Genomic DNA, 15,123 nt, shown 5'->3' with positions numbered 1-15,123 from the left:
CTGAATGTCCTGCGTTACCTTCTAAGCTCCATTAATCCTCACTGAAGTTGAGCATAAAGAGACACACAATATTTTCTCCAATGTATTTCTGTATGTACATTGATCTTTCTGTCTCTGCTACTGCTGGCTGGTTTGCACTATTAAGGGCTGTGGGTTATGCGGTGTTTTGTGCGTGTTGGTGGCTGTCCTCTCTGAATGTGGCCTGATCTGCCGTACCTTCTGCAGCGAGGAACAACTGCACTGACAATCCTTGCGAGCCTTGATCTACCAAAGGGAATGTTAATGGTTAGAGTTTTTTTTTTTTTTTTTTTTAAATCATTTGTTATTTATGTTTTAGAGCAGATGAACCGCTTTTTGATTAAATAATGTACTGTAATCTTATAAAGCATACTGTAGGCTTTTTGGGAATCTTTCGGATATTGTATCTGAAGGAATGCCTCTTTTTTGGAAACACTATGTCAGCTGTGCGGAAATGTGCACTGCTGCTTTTGACTGTTTTTTATACTTGTTCTGGTTTTGCCTCTTTTGCTATTAAACAGGTTTTGCAGTTTCATAAAAATGGTACAAGGTGTGAGTTTTTGATTTTTTGTGATGTGGTGAGGGATTTTTTTATTAGTTGGTTTCTGTTTTTTTTTTATTGAATAAGATGTGCATCTAAAAGAGTTGTAAAGTGGTGGGACAAACCGAGCTGCTACTAAACTGTAACTTGTCTCCATCACAAGTAAAGTCATTACTAGGGCTGCAACTAACGATTATTTTCATAGTCGATTATTTTCTCGATTAATCGATTAGTTTGATCTATAAAAATGTCAAAACATGGTGAAAAATGTGGATCAGTGTTTCCCAAAAAGCCTAAGATGACATCCTCAAATGTCTTGTTTTGTCCAAAACTCAAAGATATTCAGTTTACTGTCACAAAGGAGAGAAGAAACTAGAAGATATTCACATTTAACAAGCTGGAATCAGAGAAATCTTATTTTTTTAAATAAAAAAATGACTCGATTAATCGATTATCAACATAGTTGGCGATTAATTTAATAGTTGACAACTAATCGATTCATCGTTGCACCTCTAGTCATTACAACCAAGAAAAAAATAATTAAAAATGCTTTATTTCCTATCTGAAATATCACTTCTTAAAATCATAAAAAAATGGCAAAATGCAGAATACAAAAGAGGGTATGAATTACAATATATTTAAATTTAAATTAAAAGCTGTAAAGCAAAGCTGAGTGTGAATCACTTCCCCAGATCCAGTTGAATAGTCTTCTGCAGACTGGCTATGCTGGCGTCCAGAGCTGCCAGGCCGTCTCTGAACGCCGCCTCGTCTCTGGTGTCAAAGGTCGTCCCTGACCTCGTGCTCCAATCGGACCACACGGATTCCACGTCACACTGGGACAGCGTGGAGTTCGACACGCGTCTGCGCTTCTTCTCCAGCCGCCACCAACGTGACTGGCCTTCATCTGAACAACGCGACTGGTCGAGATGAGAGTTTTCGGGTTTGTCACCGTGCTGAGATCTGACATCGGGGTGTGATGATGTGTCTCTCGGCTGGACTGAGCTCGGTTTCTTCTGCTCTAGTGTGTTTCCTTCTCTCTCTGCGGCCACACGCACATGCTCGGTGTGCGTTTGCTCCGGCTGACCCAGAGACATCAGGAACTGGGTGATGCGGTCAGTGGGGGGCTCTGCTGGATCCCGTCTGTGCTGGTGCTGGTGCAGGTTAAAATGTTGTTTTGTTGGCACAGTGTCTAAGACTGAGCTGGCAACAGATGTAGGACAATTTAACGAATCCTGATTCTGAAGAATCCTGAAACAGACAGAGGAGAGGAGAAATCTGAGGGGGCTTCATGGTGAATTTCTCACAATGATGTGCCACGCTCACATTTTCTCTACAAAAAGGCATTCTTGTGGTCAAGGAGCTTTCAGCACCAATATTTTGCACTTCTCAAAGCAAAGCTTGAGCACTCTCGTTCTGGAAGAGACCCAGAGAGAACAAACCCACCATCCACACAAACATTTACACAGTAACACACACACACACACACACACACCTACCTTTTAAGGTTTCCTATCTCTTCCAGTCTTTGCTGGGCAAGTGAATCCAACTCCCTCTTCTCTCGCTCACTGTCCAGCAACCTGCTTCTAGTGGCCTCTAAGTCTATACACACACACATACACACACACACACACACACACACACACATTTGCATTACATAAATAACCCCACCAATGTCCACATAATTTGCATTTATTGATCAGCTCAAAAAGATCACACGTGGTTAGAGCAATGTGAGGAGAAGTGAGAGCATCAGCACGTACTGGTCTCAGCAAGACTGCATGTGGTATGATCGCACAGTAGATCTCAGTAAGTCTGAACCTGTTTTGATGACCGCATTACCTGCTTCTCTGTCTGCCAGCTGTCTCTGTGTGTCCTGAAGGGCTTTCCGTAGTTCTGTGAGGTCATCCTGGAGTTCCTGCAGTCGGGACTGAGCGGTCGTGAGATCCTCCTGCAAAGTCAACACTGTGGAGAGATGCAGGATTCAAAACTACAAATACATCCCTTTAGTCCTAAAAGAACTTGAACACAGAGAACAACAAAAAACACACACACACACACACACAGGCTTTACCTTCTGAGTTACAGAGTGTATCCATATTCTGTTGTCTCTCGGCTTTCTCCTTCTCCTTTAACTGCTGGTTAAGAATCCTCACACGTCTGGACAGACACACACGCACACACACACACACACACACACGTTTGTTTCACTATCTTTGTGGGGACCTGTCATTGACATAATACATTCCCTAGCCCCTTACCCTAACCTTAACCATCACAACTAAATGCCTAACCTTAACCCTTACCCCCACCCTAACCATAACCTAATTCTAACCCTAATCCTAAAACCAAGTCTTAACCCTCAAACAGCCCTTTAACACACAAGGCTGGGCAGACCCCACAAGTATACTGTATTCCCCGGTACTTGTGTTTACAATATGTTGCCATTTTTGTCTATACTGTCATTTTACTATGCTGGGTATATTCTGTACATTTGCATGTCTTTCTGTCCGTCCTGGGCAAGGGATCCCTCCTCTGTTGCTCTTCCTAAGGTTTCTTCAATTATTCTTCCTGTTAAAATGGGTTTTTGGGGAGTTTTTTCCTTATCTAAACCGAGGGTCAAAGGACAGAAAGTGTCCTATGATGTACAGATTGTAAGCCTGTCGAGGCAAATTTGATTGATTTGTCTTGACGTACAATGTGATCACTGAGGTGGGTACACGCAGACATCAGTTAACCACCAGCTGGAGCTTGAAGTGAGAGATAAGGTACCTGCGGAGCTGAGTGTTCTGGCTGTGTAGTGATGATAGGTCTGGTGTGGTCGGGATGTTTGATCCATCAGCAATCATCAGTGGTGAAGACACCGTCTGCTCCAGATGACTGAGCAGCCTCTCTGCTACACTGCCTAGACAGAGACACACACACACACACACACACGGTTAATATGATTTTTATGGTCTCCATGTCACAGCAGAGGGGGAATGCAACGAGAAAAGTTTTCAAGGCCCTCAAGCACTTTGTTTACAGACTTTCACTCCAGGTGCAAACTTCACTAATATAATAGTGAAATGTGATAATGTAATATTCTGCTTTTATGTATACATTTACCTGTATAGTGAAGCTTACTGTACATAAATGGCTGAGGCACGTTCCAGTTAGACCCATTCAGATAAATAATATTTGTATGGAATACAGGTTTGAAATCTCTGAATTGATCATCTTCGTGGCAAGAACTGAGCTCTGAAGTGGACATTTCAGACATCACAGTAGTAATAGGTTGATATATTAATGTGTCGATAGATTCTGTACTGACAGACAGCCGTGTTACCTTGTCCAGAGATCAGAGCCTTGAGTTCTGCAAGCAGATACTGTACTGTCTTCAATTTCACTTCTTTCTCTGCACTGCAGTCCTCCCCGCTGTGTGGGTCCTGAGGGACTTTATCAACTTCTCCAAGCTCTAGCTGCATGTTTGACATCTTCAAGGTACAGGTGTTTATGTGCGAGCGTGTGGGTCTGACAGCTGCGTGTGGGTCTGCCACAGTGCTTTGGGTATTGAGGTCTCTCGCAGGAACAATCTCCTCTTCTCGATCGCACTCGGCCTCACAGTGTGTGTGTGGAGCTTCAGAAGCAGGCTGGCAGTCATTCTGAGGGAGAGGCGGCTGGCCTGAGTGAGGGTTGGGCTGAGGCGGAGGGATTGAGGGCTGGGGTGAAGAGATGGAGGTCTGGGGCTTGGGTGAAGGGTTGGTGGCAGGGAGATGCTGCGGTGTTTGGCTGGGTGAAGAAGGGATGTGAGACTGCGGCAGGGCGGGAGGGTGTTTCTGAGGTGGACGGAGCTTCACTCGTGAGTGTGCAGCTGGGACAGCGGACTGATGAGTTGTTCTTGGAGTTGTGCTGCCTGACTGACAGCTCATCTGGTCTAGAGGTGGAGATGAAGGGAATATGTAGCAGCATTAGGCAGGTGTGTAACAGAGGACCGTGCCAGCCTGGTTTCTGAGACATCACCACTGATATGTCAGCTGCACCCACCCACCTTGTCCCGCAACCACTGCCTGCAAAAGTCGGTTGTCTTCATTCTTGACTGAATCTCTCTCACATTCTCATACAAACAATAACTGGGAGCTGAGTACACATACCAAATTAATATGTTTTTTTATATCCCACTTTAGGGAATTAGGTGAGCTAGGTGAGCTAGGGAGTTGCCTATAGCACTACCATCTAGAAAGGCACCAAAGAAAAAGATGACATTTTTTTGTAATTTATTTCAGGCACCCAATCTACTTTCAAGTATGTCACACTGATGTCCAATGCTGCATTACATTGTAAAAACAAAATAAAAGAAAATCACATTGCTCAGACTACACAAAACACCTGATGCTGTTAAAATAATCTGTTGGGGGACACTCTGCTGGAGGCTGACGAATCATTCAGTGAAACTGCTGGATGTTGCTAATTTTGTGACGCTGCAATAGTATTTGTAAGAATTAATGTATGACTGATCAAGTAACCCATGTTCCATACAAACAGCAGGACTAAACTCATAACTGGGATAAGGAATATTGGCTAAGAGTGCAGTTGCGACCTAAACTAGTCATGTAGTGGCCAGAACAGGGACAGAGACTAGTGTAAAAGGTACTAACTGAGAGATTGTTAATGTTATGAACCAGAGTTGAGTGCGAGTCTGACACCAAAATGTCTAGAAACGGCCCTGTTAATTACAACATCAAGTGCTTGAGTTGTCTTCACTAGTAAATCAAGGGCAACAATGGAAATACATCTTGGACTTTATTGTGTCATCCTTGACATATTGTAGTTGCACGTGATCCTCCTTCTCACAATGTCAAATAAATACATACACTCACTGACCTGTATTCTTGATGGGTTTCTTTAATCGTGAGGTAGATGGTCTTGATTTAGCTTCTCCATCCTTCACTGCTTCGGGAAGGCCTGGCAAGGCAGGCGCACACACACACACACACACACACACACAATTGTGTGCTTTTAAGAGTTTTGTAACACCTCACACTGCTCAATGTACTTGTGTTTACAATATATTGATATTTTTTGTCTATACTGTCATTCTACTATGCTCGGTATATTCTGTACACACGACATTTGCATGTCTTTACCACTGCCCAACCTTTACCACTGACCCAAAAATCTGCTTTTGCCAATTGGGGATTCTCAAACAAACACAGGATTACGGTAAACCTACTGGCCTGATTTTCATGAAATTGTGTGGAGGTGTGTAGCATTTGCCAAAAAAAAAAAAAAAAGAACTCGAGAGATTTTGGAGCGGAACCGAATCACGGGGCGGACGCGCAAATCTTTTTTCACTTTCGTTAACATCGCAAGATAGTGCTGCGCGAATGTGGTGTCAGAAGAAAAACATTACTACCCAAATGGGAAAATTCACACTCTATTAACATTGTGAAATAGGGCATGCCTTGGCGAAGGTCTGCACTCTCAGAGTGCCCTTCTGGTTAATTCATGTATTTGAGTATTAATTCAATGTGAGTCTGTTTGTCCAACCAACATGCTAAACCCCAAAGATATAAATGATAGAAAACAGATATAAAGTGGAGAAGTTGGCATTTTTGTTAGATTAAAAGGATTATGAAATTGTTCTTTTCTCTTAAATCAACTAAACAATTGATCAAATGACTGTTTCAGCATTACTTACAACAAACTATTGGCTGCTCTATTCATGACCAATCAAGTTAGGAAACCCAACTGACCTGTCTTCTCAGCCTGAAGGATTCCACTGAGCAAGGCAGCACACCGGTCTAGACCCTTGTGGAGAGAAGTAACCTTAAAAAAATAAATAAATAAGATCCTAAGTCAGAGGGGGAATAGAGTCAACAAGTTAACACATACAAGTTGTATGCAGTGGTGTCCATTCATTCATCATTTACCAGACTAACATTTCCTTAATGGATGATAAAGTGGTGAAAACCTGACTGTGTAATAGTTCATAGCCTACATTACATTTGTTCAGCTTTAATCTGACAGGGGCCAGCTACTGAAGATGAAAACTATAGTTGAAGATTTAAAATATCCTTGTCTACTGCACTACCTGGTCTTCAGAGTCTGTGGAGTACAGAGAGTAGGCTGGCTCAGGGCAGGCTGCTGGTCCTGGTTTTGGAGTCACTCTAACAACACAGAGAAGCACAGCACATCATAAGAATGGGGGAGTGCAAACAGGAACATAACAGTGTTAAATAAGAAGTATGTAAGTATAAAAAAACTGAACTATAGCAATGATCGGGGTCCTAGCACATTGCGAACATTTGGATGGTTGTTTCATATTTCATTGACAAGAAGCAAAACTCTTAATTTTCTTTCAAATAATTCATCGTGGTCACCATTTTTTGCAATATGTATACATGTGTAGAAAATAAATTGCAAAATGTTGACATTTTTAGAGCAGAAGACCAGTGGACCAAAGATGTAGGTGACTTAAGACATTAAAATGATTAAACTATTTCGACTCCAGGCCAAGGCATTTTCAAGATAATTGCAAAAATGTAAACTTTGATTATTGCGGTGTCACCTTGAGGTCAATGAGTGTCATTGTATGTGCCTGAGCAGTGGGTGGAATTTGCAACCCACCTTGCAATGTTGCTGTTTATTATAAGTTTTACGGTTTTTGCAGCACAAACACTTTTAAACACAGAAGAAGATAGAAGATAAAAAAAAACATTACGGCTCGAGCAGCGAGCTTTGCTCCCTAATAAAGGCCAGTGTACTCACCGTCTCCTGGCCAGCTGCCCTTTGACTCCTCCTGTCAGCCTCCCTGACGTCACCACCTGCCAGTCACAAACCGATTTCCAACAGTTGTAGCACTGAAGCATCCTAACATTCTTAAAAACCTGTCTGTGAGACAGTTCTGTCCACATGTTTGTCACTGTGAGAGCTACCTGCCAATCAATACTGGGTAGAAAGAACCACTGGAGCTGTGGTATAAATACACTTCTAGTTTAGAAAAATACATGTTGTGTTAATTACCCTGGCTTGCAGCCTGGAATGAAGTTCTTACATCCCCAAATGTCTGTAAAATAAAATCATAAACTACTTGTGCAGTGTCTACATTGCATATTATACTACTGGTATGGATATATTGTCGTTTTTCTAAAAAATGCTCAAAGGACATATTATATTTTCTGGGTAAAACATTTTACAGACATCCTTATTTTATTCCATACCATGGCTGTGTGGGATGTGTCCCAGCTGGTCCAGCTTTTACATCAACCCTACATCCCAAATCTGAGCTCACATTTACACCAGTGTTGAGCACTACCAAAGAGCCAAGTCATTATATTATTGGAACATATTTAATGTTTATAACATGCATGATGTTATGCTAGGTTGCACTTTGGACTTTATACTACTTGCACTTTTTTTTCATTGCACTTTGCAAACTTAACGTTTGCTATTACTTCTTTTTTAGTGTCTTTGTTGTTGCCCTATGTGCAGTATGTTTTCTTGTTGCTTGTTGTTGATAGTGTGTAGCCATAGACTGTATACAGTATATGTGTGTAGCCTACAGCACGTTTCTCCCATGTTTTCAGTTTTTTAATGCTGCACCTGAATCCCCTGGGGACAATAAAGACTTATTTTAATTTAATTTATTTTTTTATTGAATAATTATAACCTTCATTTAGTCATGTTGAATGTAAGTCTGTCAGATATACCTTTTTTAAAGTATGCATTTTGCATTGTTAACACTTATATTACGCGATCAACATATTAGCTAAAGCACAACTACACAACTACAGCCCTGCAATTTACTATGCAACACCATAGATTGTTTTTTTCTTCTAACAATTAATAAACAACAAACAATAAATCTAGAAATGGTCACTACAACAGCTGACTAGCAATCTAGAAATGTTCACTACAACAGCTGACTAGCTTCAACTTCAAAGCAGTGTCATGGAGTAACGTTAGATTACACTGGTTATACTGTTGAGCTACGAATGTGTAATGTATCCACGCATACAGCAGAGTAGCTAACACACTTAAAACCGTATTAGATCTCTCCTGTGTCTTTGTGAAGCTACTCTTACAGTTCCAATCTCTGCTGCCGTCTTTGTGAAGCTAACGTTACTCCAATGACAATAAACAGCTAGTTATGCGTCAGTTGTGTATTAAGTCCAATTTACTGTAGTCGGTTAACGTTAACGTTACCTTGCTTTTAGCAGTTCCTTTCATGGTGAAATACAGCAGCCTCAGTCAACTAACGCTACCACTTTGCAGAATTTGATTTCTGTGCTGTCAATCACAGTGGAGACTGTTTTGACTGACGATAGCTGAGCTGATAGGTTTAAAGCGTGTTGTCGGCTTTTTTTATTATTATTTCTACAGCTTCCGGTTAAAGCACAAGTTTAAAACGGAAAACATGTAGCTGACCAATCAAAAATGACACGGAAAGCCACACACTCAAAGTGGGCGGAGCTGCAGGCTGAGCGTAGCCCTTCTATATACAGTCTATGGCCCTAGCATACTGTGTACAGTATGTTACATGGACTAATCACAGAAACACGGACTGTTTGGATAATGAACCAATCTAGAAGTTATGTTATGACCATTGATTAGAACTAGTTCAACTTGATCAACTAACTACATTTTGTCCGTTAGCTTAACTTGTCCACAACCGTTTCTATGGAGACGACGCCAGCCACCTCAGAGGCGCGAAAAACAAAAACACCTTCAATTCATTAATTAAGTAGTACTATAGACTGTACTCAAGTACTCATACCACACTGTAAAAATACTTCACTACAAGTTAAAGTCAACTTTTTGTGAGATCAGAAAACAGCCCTGTTTTCCATCTAATCCAAGGCGGGTTTTAAACATAGACTGTATAATATTATGGTTTTAAATCGTTTATTTAGCTTAAGAAGTACAGTTGTCTCAACTCATAAAGGAACGGCCAAAATCACCAAATTTGGAGATACATGATTTAACATGGAAGGGTATTTTAAAAAGCTGTCAGACGAATGTACATGAGCAAAAAGAGCACTCTTTGCCTTTGAAATCTAGTGGAATAGAAGTAGAAAGGAACATACTCTTTAGCAGAGCAGCACAAGGCAATACATTAATAAATATAATAGTGGAGGTCGAGTGGTGTGGCGATGATATCATCGATACGATAAAAAGCCAGCTTCACCATCCAGACGAAGCCAAAAGAGAGCCGTTTTCAAAAAAGTGCGTTTTCAGGCAGTGCGTTTACTGGATTCGTGTGGACGAGGGGCCCAAACGATGCTAAAAATGTGCGTTTGCACCAAAAAACGTCTCCGTGTGGATGGGGCCTATAGTCTTTGTGTTTTCCCTTGTCCTTTGTCAGATCATTGTTTGTAGTATGTCTCTGCGTCAGAGTGCTTTGTGGTTTTTCCTGTCAGTTTGTTTGTTCCAGTAGTGTTTCGTGTGTCAGTCAAGATCAAGTTTTTTACTCCCTGGATTTCCTTTTGTTTCTTGTTCCTGTGTTTTGGATGTCTTTTGTTTTTTTTCGTATTTCCAGTTCTCCTTTTTACCTTTGCCCTGGAATCAGTTGTTGCCTTCTCATTCGGGACTCCCTTTGTTGATAAGTAGGCTACTTTGTTCTTTTTGCCTAATAAAATCCACAAGCTCAACTCTCGCCTATCTGCTCTCTGCTTTTGGGTCCACCATTCCCTGCAACATACAACACATGTATATTTAAGATATTTTCTACTACAGTTCCCTCCTTTCTTGATTGTAAGATCAACAAAAGAAAATACTATTACTATACCAGTATGGCCTGTGAGTTCCATCCATAGAGATAAAATGGATTCACTTTATTCCTATGGTTCCATCTCATGTAGCTTAACAGTGGCCATGTTCAGAGAAGCATTACAATTTGGTAAGAACATATTCATTCAGGTCATAGTTTCATAGACACACACTAGGCCAAACATCCCACTCCAGTAAATCTAGAAATGGGTTCATCATCACTTTTACCAATATTATTGTAATTTCTCACCCCAAAACATGTCATTTTGGCAAAGTCTTCATGTTACTGTATTATCAACATCAACTACAGTATAGATCAGGAGTCCGTTTCAGAAAGCAGGTTTAGTGAAAACTCTGAGTTTGTTAACCCTGAGATGAGGGAAACTCTGGGTTTTCTGTTTCAGAAAGAGAGGTAACTTAACCTCAGAGTCAGTTACTATGGTAACTGAGTCTGTGAACCTAACCTGGTCGGGAGCAGGTTTTCTTCAAGAAACCTTGAGTTTCTCTTTTTAAGTACTATAAATATAAACTTGACCTGACTTTGAAGTGTGTCATACAGTGCATGTTAAATTGAGTCACTAGATAACATGACATGGAGGCTATTGAAAAAGAATTAGGCATTTTCCATACAAATATTTCATTTGTCATTAAATTGAAGAAAAAAAACAACATAAAACCCATATAAAGATGTGTCCTGTGTAGTGATACAATTTAGTGTTTAATTTGTCACTGTGTACAATAGATGGAAGTTATTGAAAAAAAATCATGATGTTTAATTGAAATAGCCTATTTATGTAAAATAGAAAAAGCACTCAAATACTAATGAATACTAATTCATTATATTAATGAAGAACCACACCTTCCTACAGGCCACCACAGCCACTAACTCCTAGTGGTTGGAGAGCCATCTTGGAGGTGTATAATCTCCCCCTACTGGACTGGATATGGAACACTAGATTGACAGTAAAAAGGAACATCTAAATTGTCTGTTAAATCTGGAGGAATTTTAACATAAAAGACTTTTTTTTTTTTTTTTTACATATTTTCACTTACTTATAACCTGGAAATGTATTTTGATCTATTTCTGTCTATCCTAATGTCATTTGTGTCTTGATTTGTGTATGAAAGTGTAAGATATTACACTAGAGAGTACCCTAAACATTTGTCAAAATGCCACAAAAAATGATAGTCAGATAGCCTACAATACCTATTGCTATTCGTCCCACAATGCAACACTTCACCTTTGATAGATGCATACATTGCAGTTATAGGCCACCATTGTGCAAACTGATGATTCAGAAGTATCTAAAAATGGAATCTACTGCTAGTTCTCTTAATACATCCATGTTCTCACTAGACAAATGAATGTTTTTTGTTTTTGTTTTTTTAGACAAATGAATGTTTAATGAGTAGTGAAAAAGTGGATGAGGAACACTAACTGCAACCTGTGTTAGTATAGGCTACTTGACTTTATGACACAAAACTACAATGTTGCTAATTTTATTTTCATTCCTGAATGGTAGAAGTTGAACAATGTCATTAAAAGGTATATCATGTAAAATAAATATCAATTCACGTTAAAAATGAAACGTGTTACGGAAAACATGTACCGACATTGATTGACCATTAAAATACTTTTAAATGACACGCTCCAATCTTATCACACGTGACTTCATCACGTCATCACTTTCTCATCACTCATCAATCACTCACCAAACTACACTTTCTGTGCCTGGCTTGAAATACATTTAAATTAACTGTATTTGTCGGTACACGATCCGTTCTGCCTGCACGATCCGTTCTGCACATGCGCAAAATGTTCGCGCATGCGCGGTTGTACGAGGATTTACGACACTGCACGATCTGTTCCACGCTTCCGGTCGACAGCCAAGCTAACGTTAGTTTAGCTAACAGCTAATTCAGCTAACTGCTAGCTGATTGTAGCGGTCAGCCTCCACAGGCAAGCTAACGTTAGTTTAGCTAACAGCTAATTCGGCTAACTGCTAGCTGAGACAGCATGTAATAACTTTAAAAGACCCTCAAAATAAAACTTGAAAATAAACGTTGACATATATAACAAACACCTAACATATATAACAGCTGTTACGTCAGTTCTACTTTACTTGTGCTCATTTAAAATACAATCACTCAATACTTGTCTTTATTGTTATTACTGTGAAGTCTTAATTTAGCTGTAGCCTGCTTTTCCCATTACGTTTGAGTTAACGTTATTTTAGACTGAATCTAGCTGTCAGCTAGCGGTTAGCCGAATTAGCTGTTAGCTAAACTAACGTTAGCTTCCCAGTGGAGGCTAGCCATAGGCTAGCGTGGAACAGATCGTGCAGGTCGTATGGATACGTAAAACAGTATTATCTTGCGCATGTGCAGAACGGATCGTGCAGGCAGAACGGATCGTGTACCGACAGTATTATTCATATGTGCGTTTGTCAACATGATTGTTGTAAGCAAAATAATCAATTTAAGGATTTATAAAAAAAAAAAAAAAAAAAACTGTAAATGAAAGAAAATGTTTTTTTGCTACCATAGACATACAAACTATGTCAGTCTATTGTTACCTTGGCAACGACTAACCTATTCTGCCTGAGTTAGCCATCTACGTATCAAAACAAAACAGTATAACGTTCATCAACATTGACAGTTGAACAGTTGAGCTTCCCGCTAGCTACCTGTTAACTTGTTTCTCTGGTAAGTGATTTTGTTGAAGTTGAAGTTCCTAATTGGGTCACATAATCGGACGATCTGTTTAACGTTAGACGCGTGAACGTTGATGTTAATGAGTTTTACTGCACCAATTAATTTTACTGAAATATATCTAATTTTAGTTTGGAAAACGGGCAAGGATGGCCTTGTATTAGCTAGCTAATGGACTGTACAAATTTTCTGAATTGTAGCTAACGTTATAACGTTACAGTAGTCCGACGCGCGATGCAGCTGTTTAAACTGCTAACCCTAGCTAACGTTAATGCTAGCTAACGTTATTTCAACTTGACTAGTTGTCTAGCTAGCTAACTCACCGGTGAAAACAACATGAACAAACGTTCATAAGGATTAATATTTAAGCCGAGTTTCAGATATTTTTCTTTTAGTATCAACCGGAAGACAACTCGTGTCATGCTGTTAGGCTAACATTATGGGCTAGCTAGCTAGCAGCCGAAAAGCTATGTGCGTTACAGTAACGTTAACCAGTTAATTAACGTTAGCCTTCAAAGTCGTATAAATATTACGTTATAATAACCAAAACCAAACATATGTAGAGATAAAAACTAAATTCAGTGTTTGACAAAATGTTTTATTTAGCTACTATAACCTTTGCAGTGTAACGTAATATCGTTTAAGTTCCCACACAAGTTCCAGAATGTGAAGCTCAAACTGATGTTTATAGTCAAATATTTATCCGAACTGAAACAACAGTTGAGCTTCCCAGACATTATCTAGCTAGCTACCTGTTACGCCGCCTTCACACTGGCAGTTGAAAGCTGGCAGTTGCCGGCTTTCTTTCAAACTTTCAACTGGTAGTTGAAAATTGGCTTTCAACTGCCAGGCGTATTGCATATTACGGAGCTGCTGATTTCAAGTGTGAAGGCGGCGTTAACGTAAACCAGTTAAACTCAAAGGTGATAGCTAAGACATAATACAGGTGGACAACAATTTAACCGCAGCCAAGTTATACTTGTTTCTCTGTTAGGTGATTTTGCCAGAAAGCTGAAGTTCCTAATTGGGTCACATAATCGGACGATCTGTTTAACGTTAGACGCGTGAACGTTGATGTTAATGAGTTTTACTGCACCAATTAATTTTACTGAAATATATCTAATTTTAGTTTGGAAAACGGGCAAGGATGGCCTTGTATTAGCTAGCTAATGGACTGTACAAGTTTTCTTAATTTTAACGTTATAACGTTACAGTAGTCCAACGCGCGATGCAGCTGTTTAAACTGCTAACCCTAGCTAACGTTAATGCTAGCTAACGTTATTTCAACTTGACCAGTTGTCTAGCTAGCTAACTCACCGGTGAAAACAACATGAACAAACGTTCATAAGGATAAATATTTAAGCCGAGTTTCAGATTCTTTTTTTGTATCAGCCGGAAGACAACTCGTGCCATGCTGTTAGGCTAACATTATGGGCTAGCTAGCAGCCGAAAAGCTATGTGCGTTACAGTAACCGTTAATTAACGTTAGCCTTCAAAGTCGTATAATTACACGTTTTGGTTAGCCAGGACTTAAAACTAGCATTACAGTAACGTTAGCTGACGTGACTTTGTCCTAACCTTAACTTATGTTTGCTCTTCTGTGAGTTCAAAACGTGTTTCTCTGTAAAAATTAGCTGGTAACGTTACATTTGCAATAAACCTGATGAACTCATAAAATATGATGCATACCAATAAACCTAAAATGCTACTTACACATGATGCATGACTGAGTAATTATAATCTAAATATCTAATATATATAACAGTGTACGTTTTCTGCATTATGTGACAAGTAATGCATTACTTTTTACTGGTAATTATGTGTTTTTATATTGCAGTATTGCATCTTTTACTCAAGTAAAGGATCTGAATGCTTCCTCCACACATCAATAAATACATATTTAAATTAAATAAATAAATGTATTTCTCACATAACCATACAGATAATTGTCTTTTGTGTTGAGGCTTTTAGCCAACATTAGTTGATATGATGGTGTATGGAAATTTGTTTGTAGTGCCCACATCACTGCCAAATTGCATTTTAGAAACAAAATAGCAACATATATTTTAGAAACAATAATGTCCCAGTTACTTGTTTTATTTGTG

At 39.5% G+C, this 15,123-nt stretch overlaps 1 protein-coding gene across 2 annotated transcripts; it reads right to left on the bottom strand.

Annotated features, from left to right (window-relative positions):
* Positions 1–1,103: 1,103 nt before the first annotated feature.
* ccdc14 (coiled-coil domain containing 14) lies at positions 1,104–8,970 on the bottom strand. 2 transcript variants are annotated; one of them, XM_031302367.2, is made up of 11 exons: positions 8,744–8,969; positions 7,307–7,362; positions 6,630–6,705; positions 6,295–6,364; positions 5,420–5,512; positions 3,885–4,472; positions 3,329–3,461; positions 2,631–2,716; positions 2,378–2,521; positions 2,056–2,158; positions 1,104–1,807 (listed from the first exon to the last, which is right to left on the bottom strand). In XM_031302367.2, the coding sequence occupies exons 1-11, from the start codon at positions 8,765–8,767 to the stop codon at positions 1,240–1,242; spliced, it is 1,941 nt and encodes a 646-aa protein (XP_031158227.1). In that variant the 5' UTR covers positions 8,768–8,969; the 3' UTR covers positions 1,104–1,239. The 2 variants fall into 2 exon arrangements, with proteins under 2 accessions (XP_031158227.1, XP_031158228.1); XM_031302368.2 differs by having other exon boundaries at positions 1,240–1,807; positions 5,420–5,500; positions 6,292–6,364; positions 8,744–8,970.
* Positions 8,971–15,123: the final 6,153 nt, after the last annotated feature.

Source organism: Sander lucioperca, chromosome 24, assembly GCF_008315115.2.
Source record: "Sander lucioperca isolate FBNREF2018 chromosome 24, SLUC_FBN_1.2, whole genome shotgun sequence".
In the NCBI taxonomy this organism is placed as follows: Eukaryota; Metazoa; Chordata; class Actinopteri; order Perciformes; family Percidae; genus Sander; species Sander lucioperca.
Note: the sequence above shows the minus strand (reverse complement) of the source record. Positions and strands in the feature narration are given on the sequence as shown.

Excerpts from the sequence above, each read along its gene's own strand:
- ccdc14 (XM_031302367.2), bottom strand. The coding sequence starts at position 8,767 with ATGAAAGGAACTGCTAAAAGCAAG. Across the intron at positions 3,462-3,884 it reads GGCTCTGATCTCTGGACAAG|GCAGTGTAGCAGAGAGGCTG; the intron begins GTAACACGGCTG and ends GTCTCTGTCTAG. Across the intron at positions 2,159-2,377 it reads TAATGCGGTCATCAAAACAG|ACTTAGAGGCCACTAGAAGC; the intron begins GTTCAGACTTAC and ends GTGTGTGTATAG.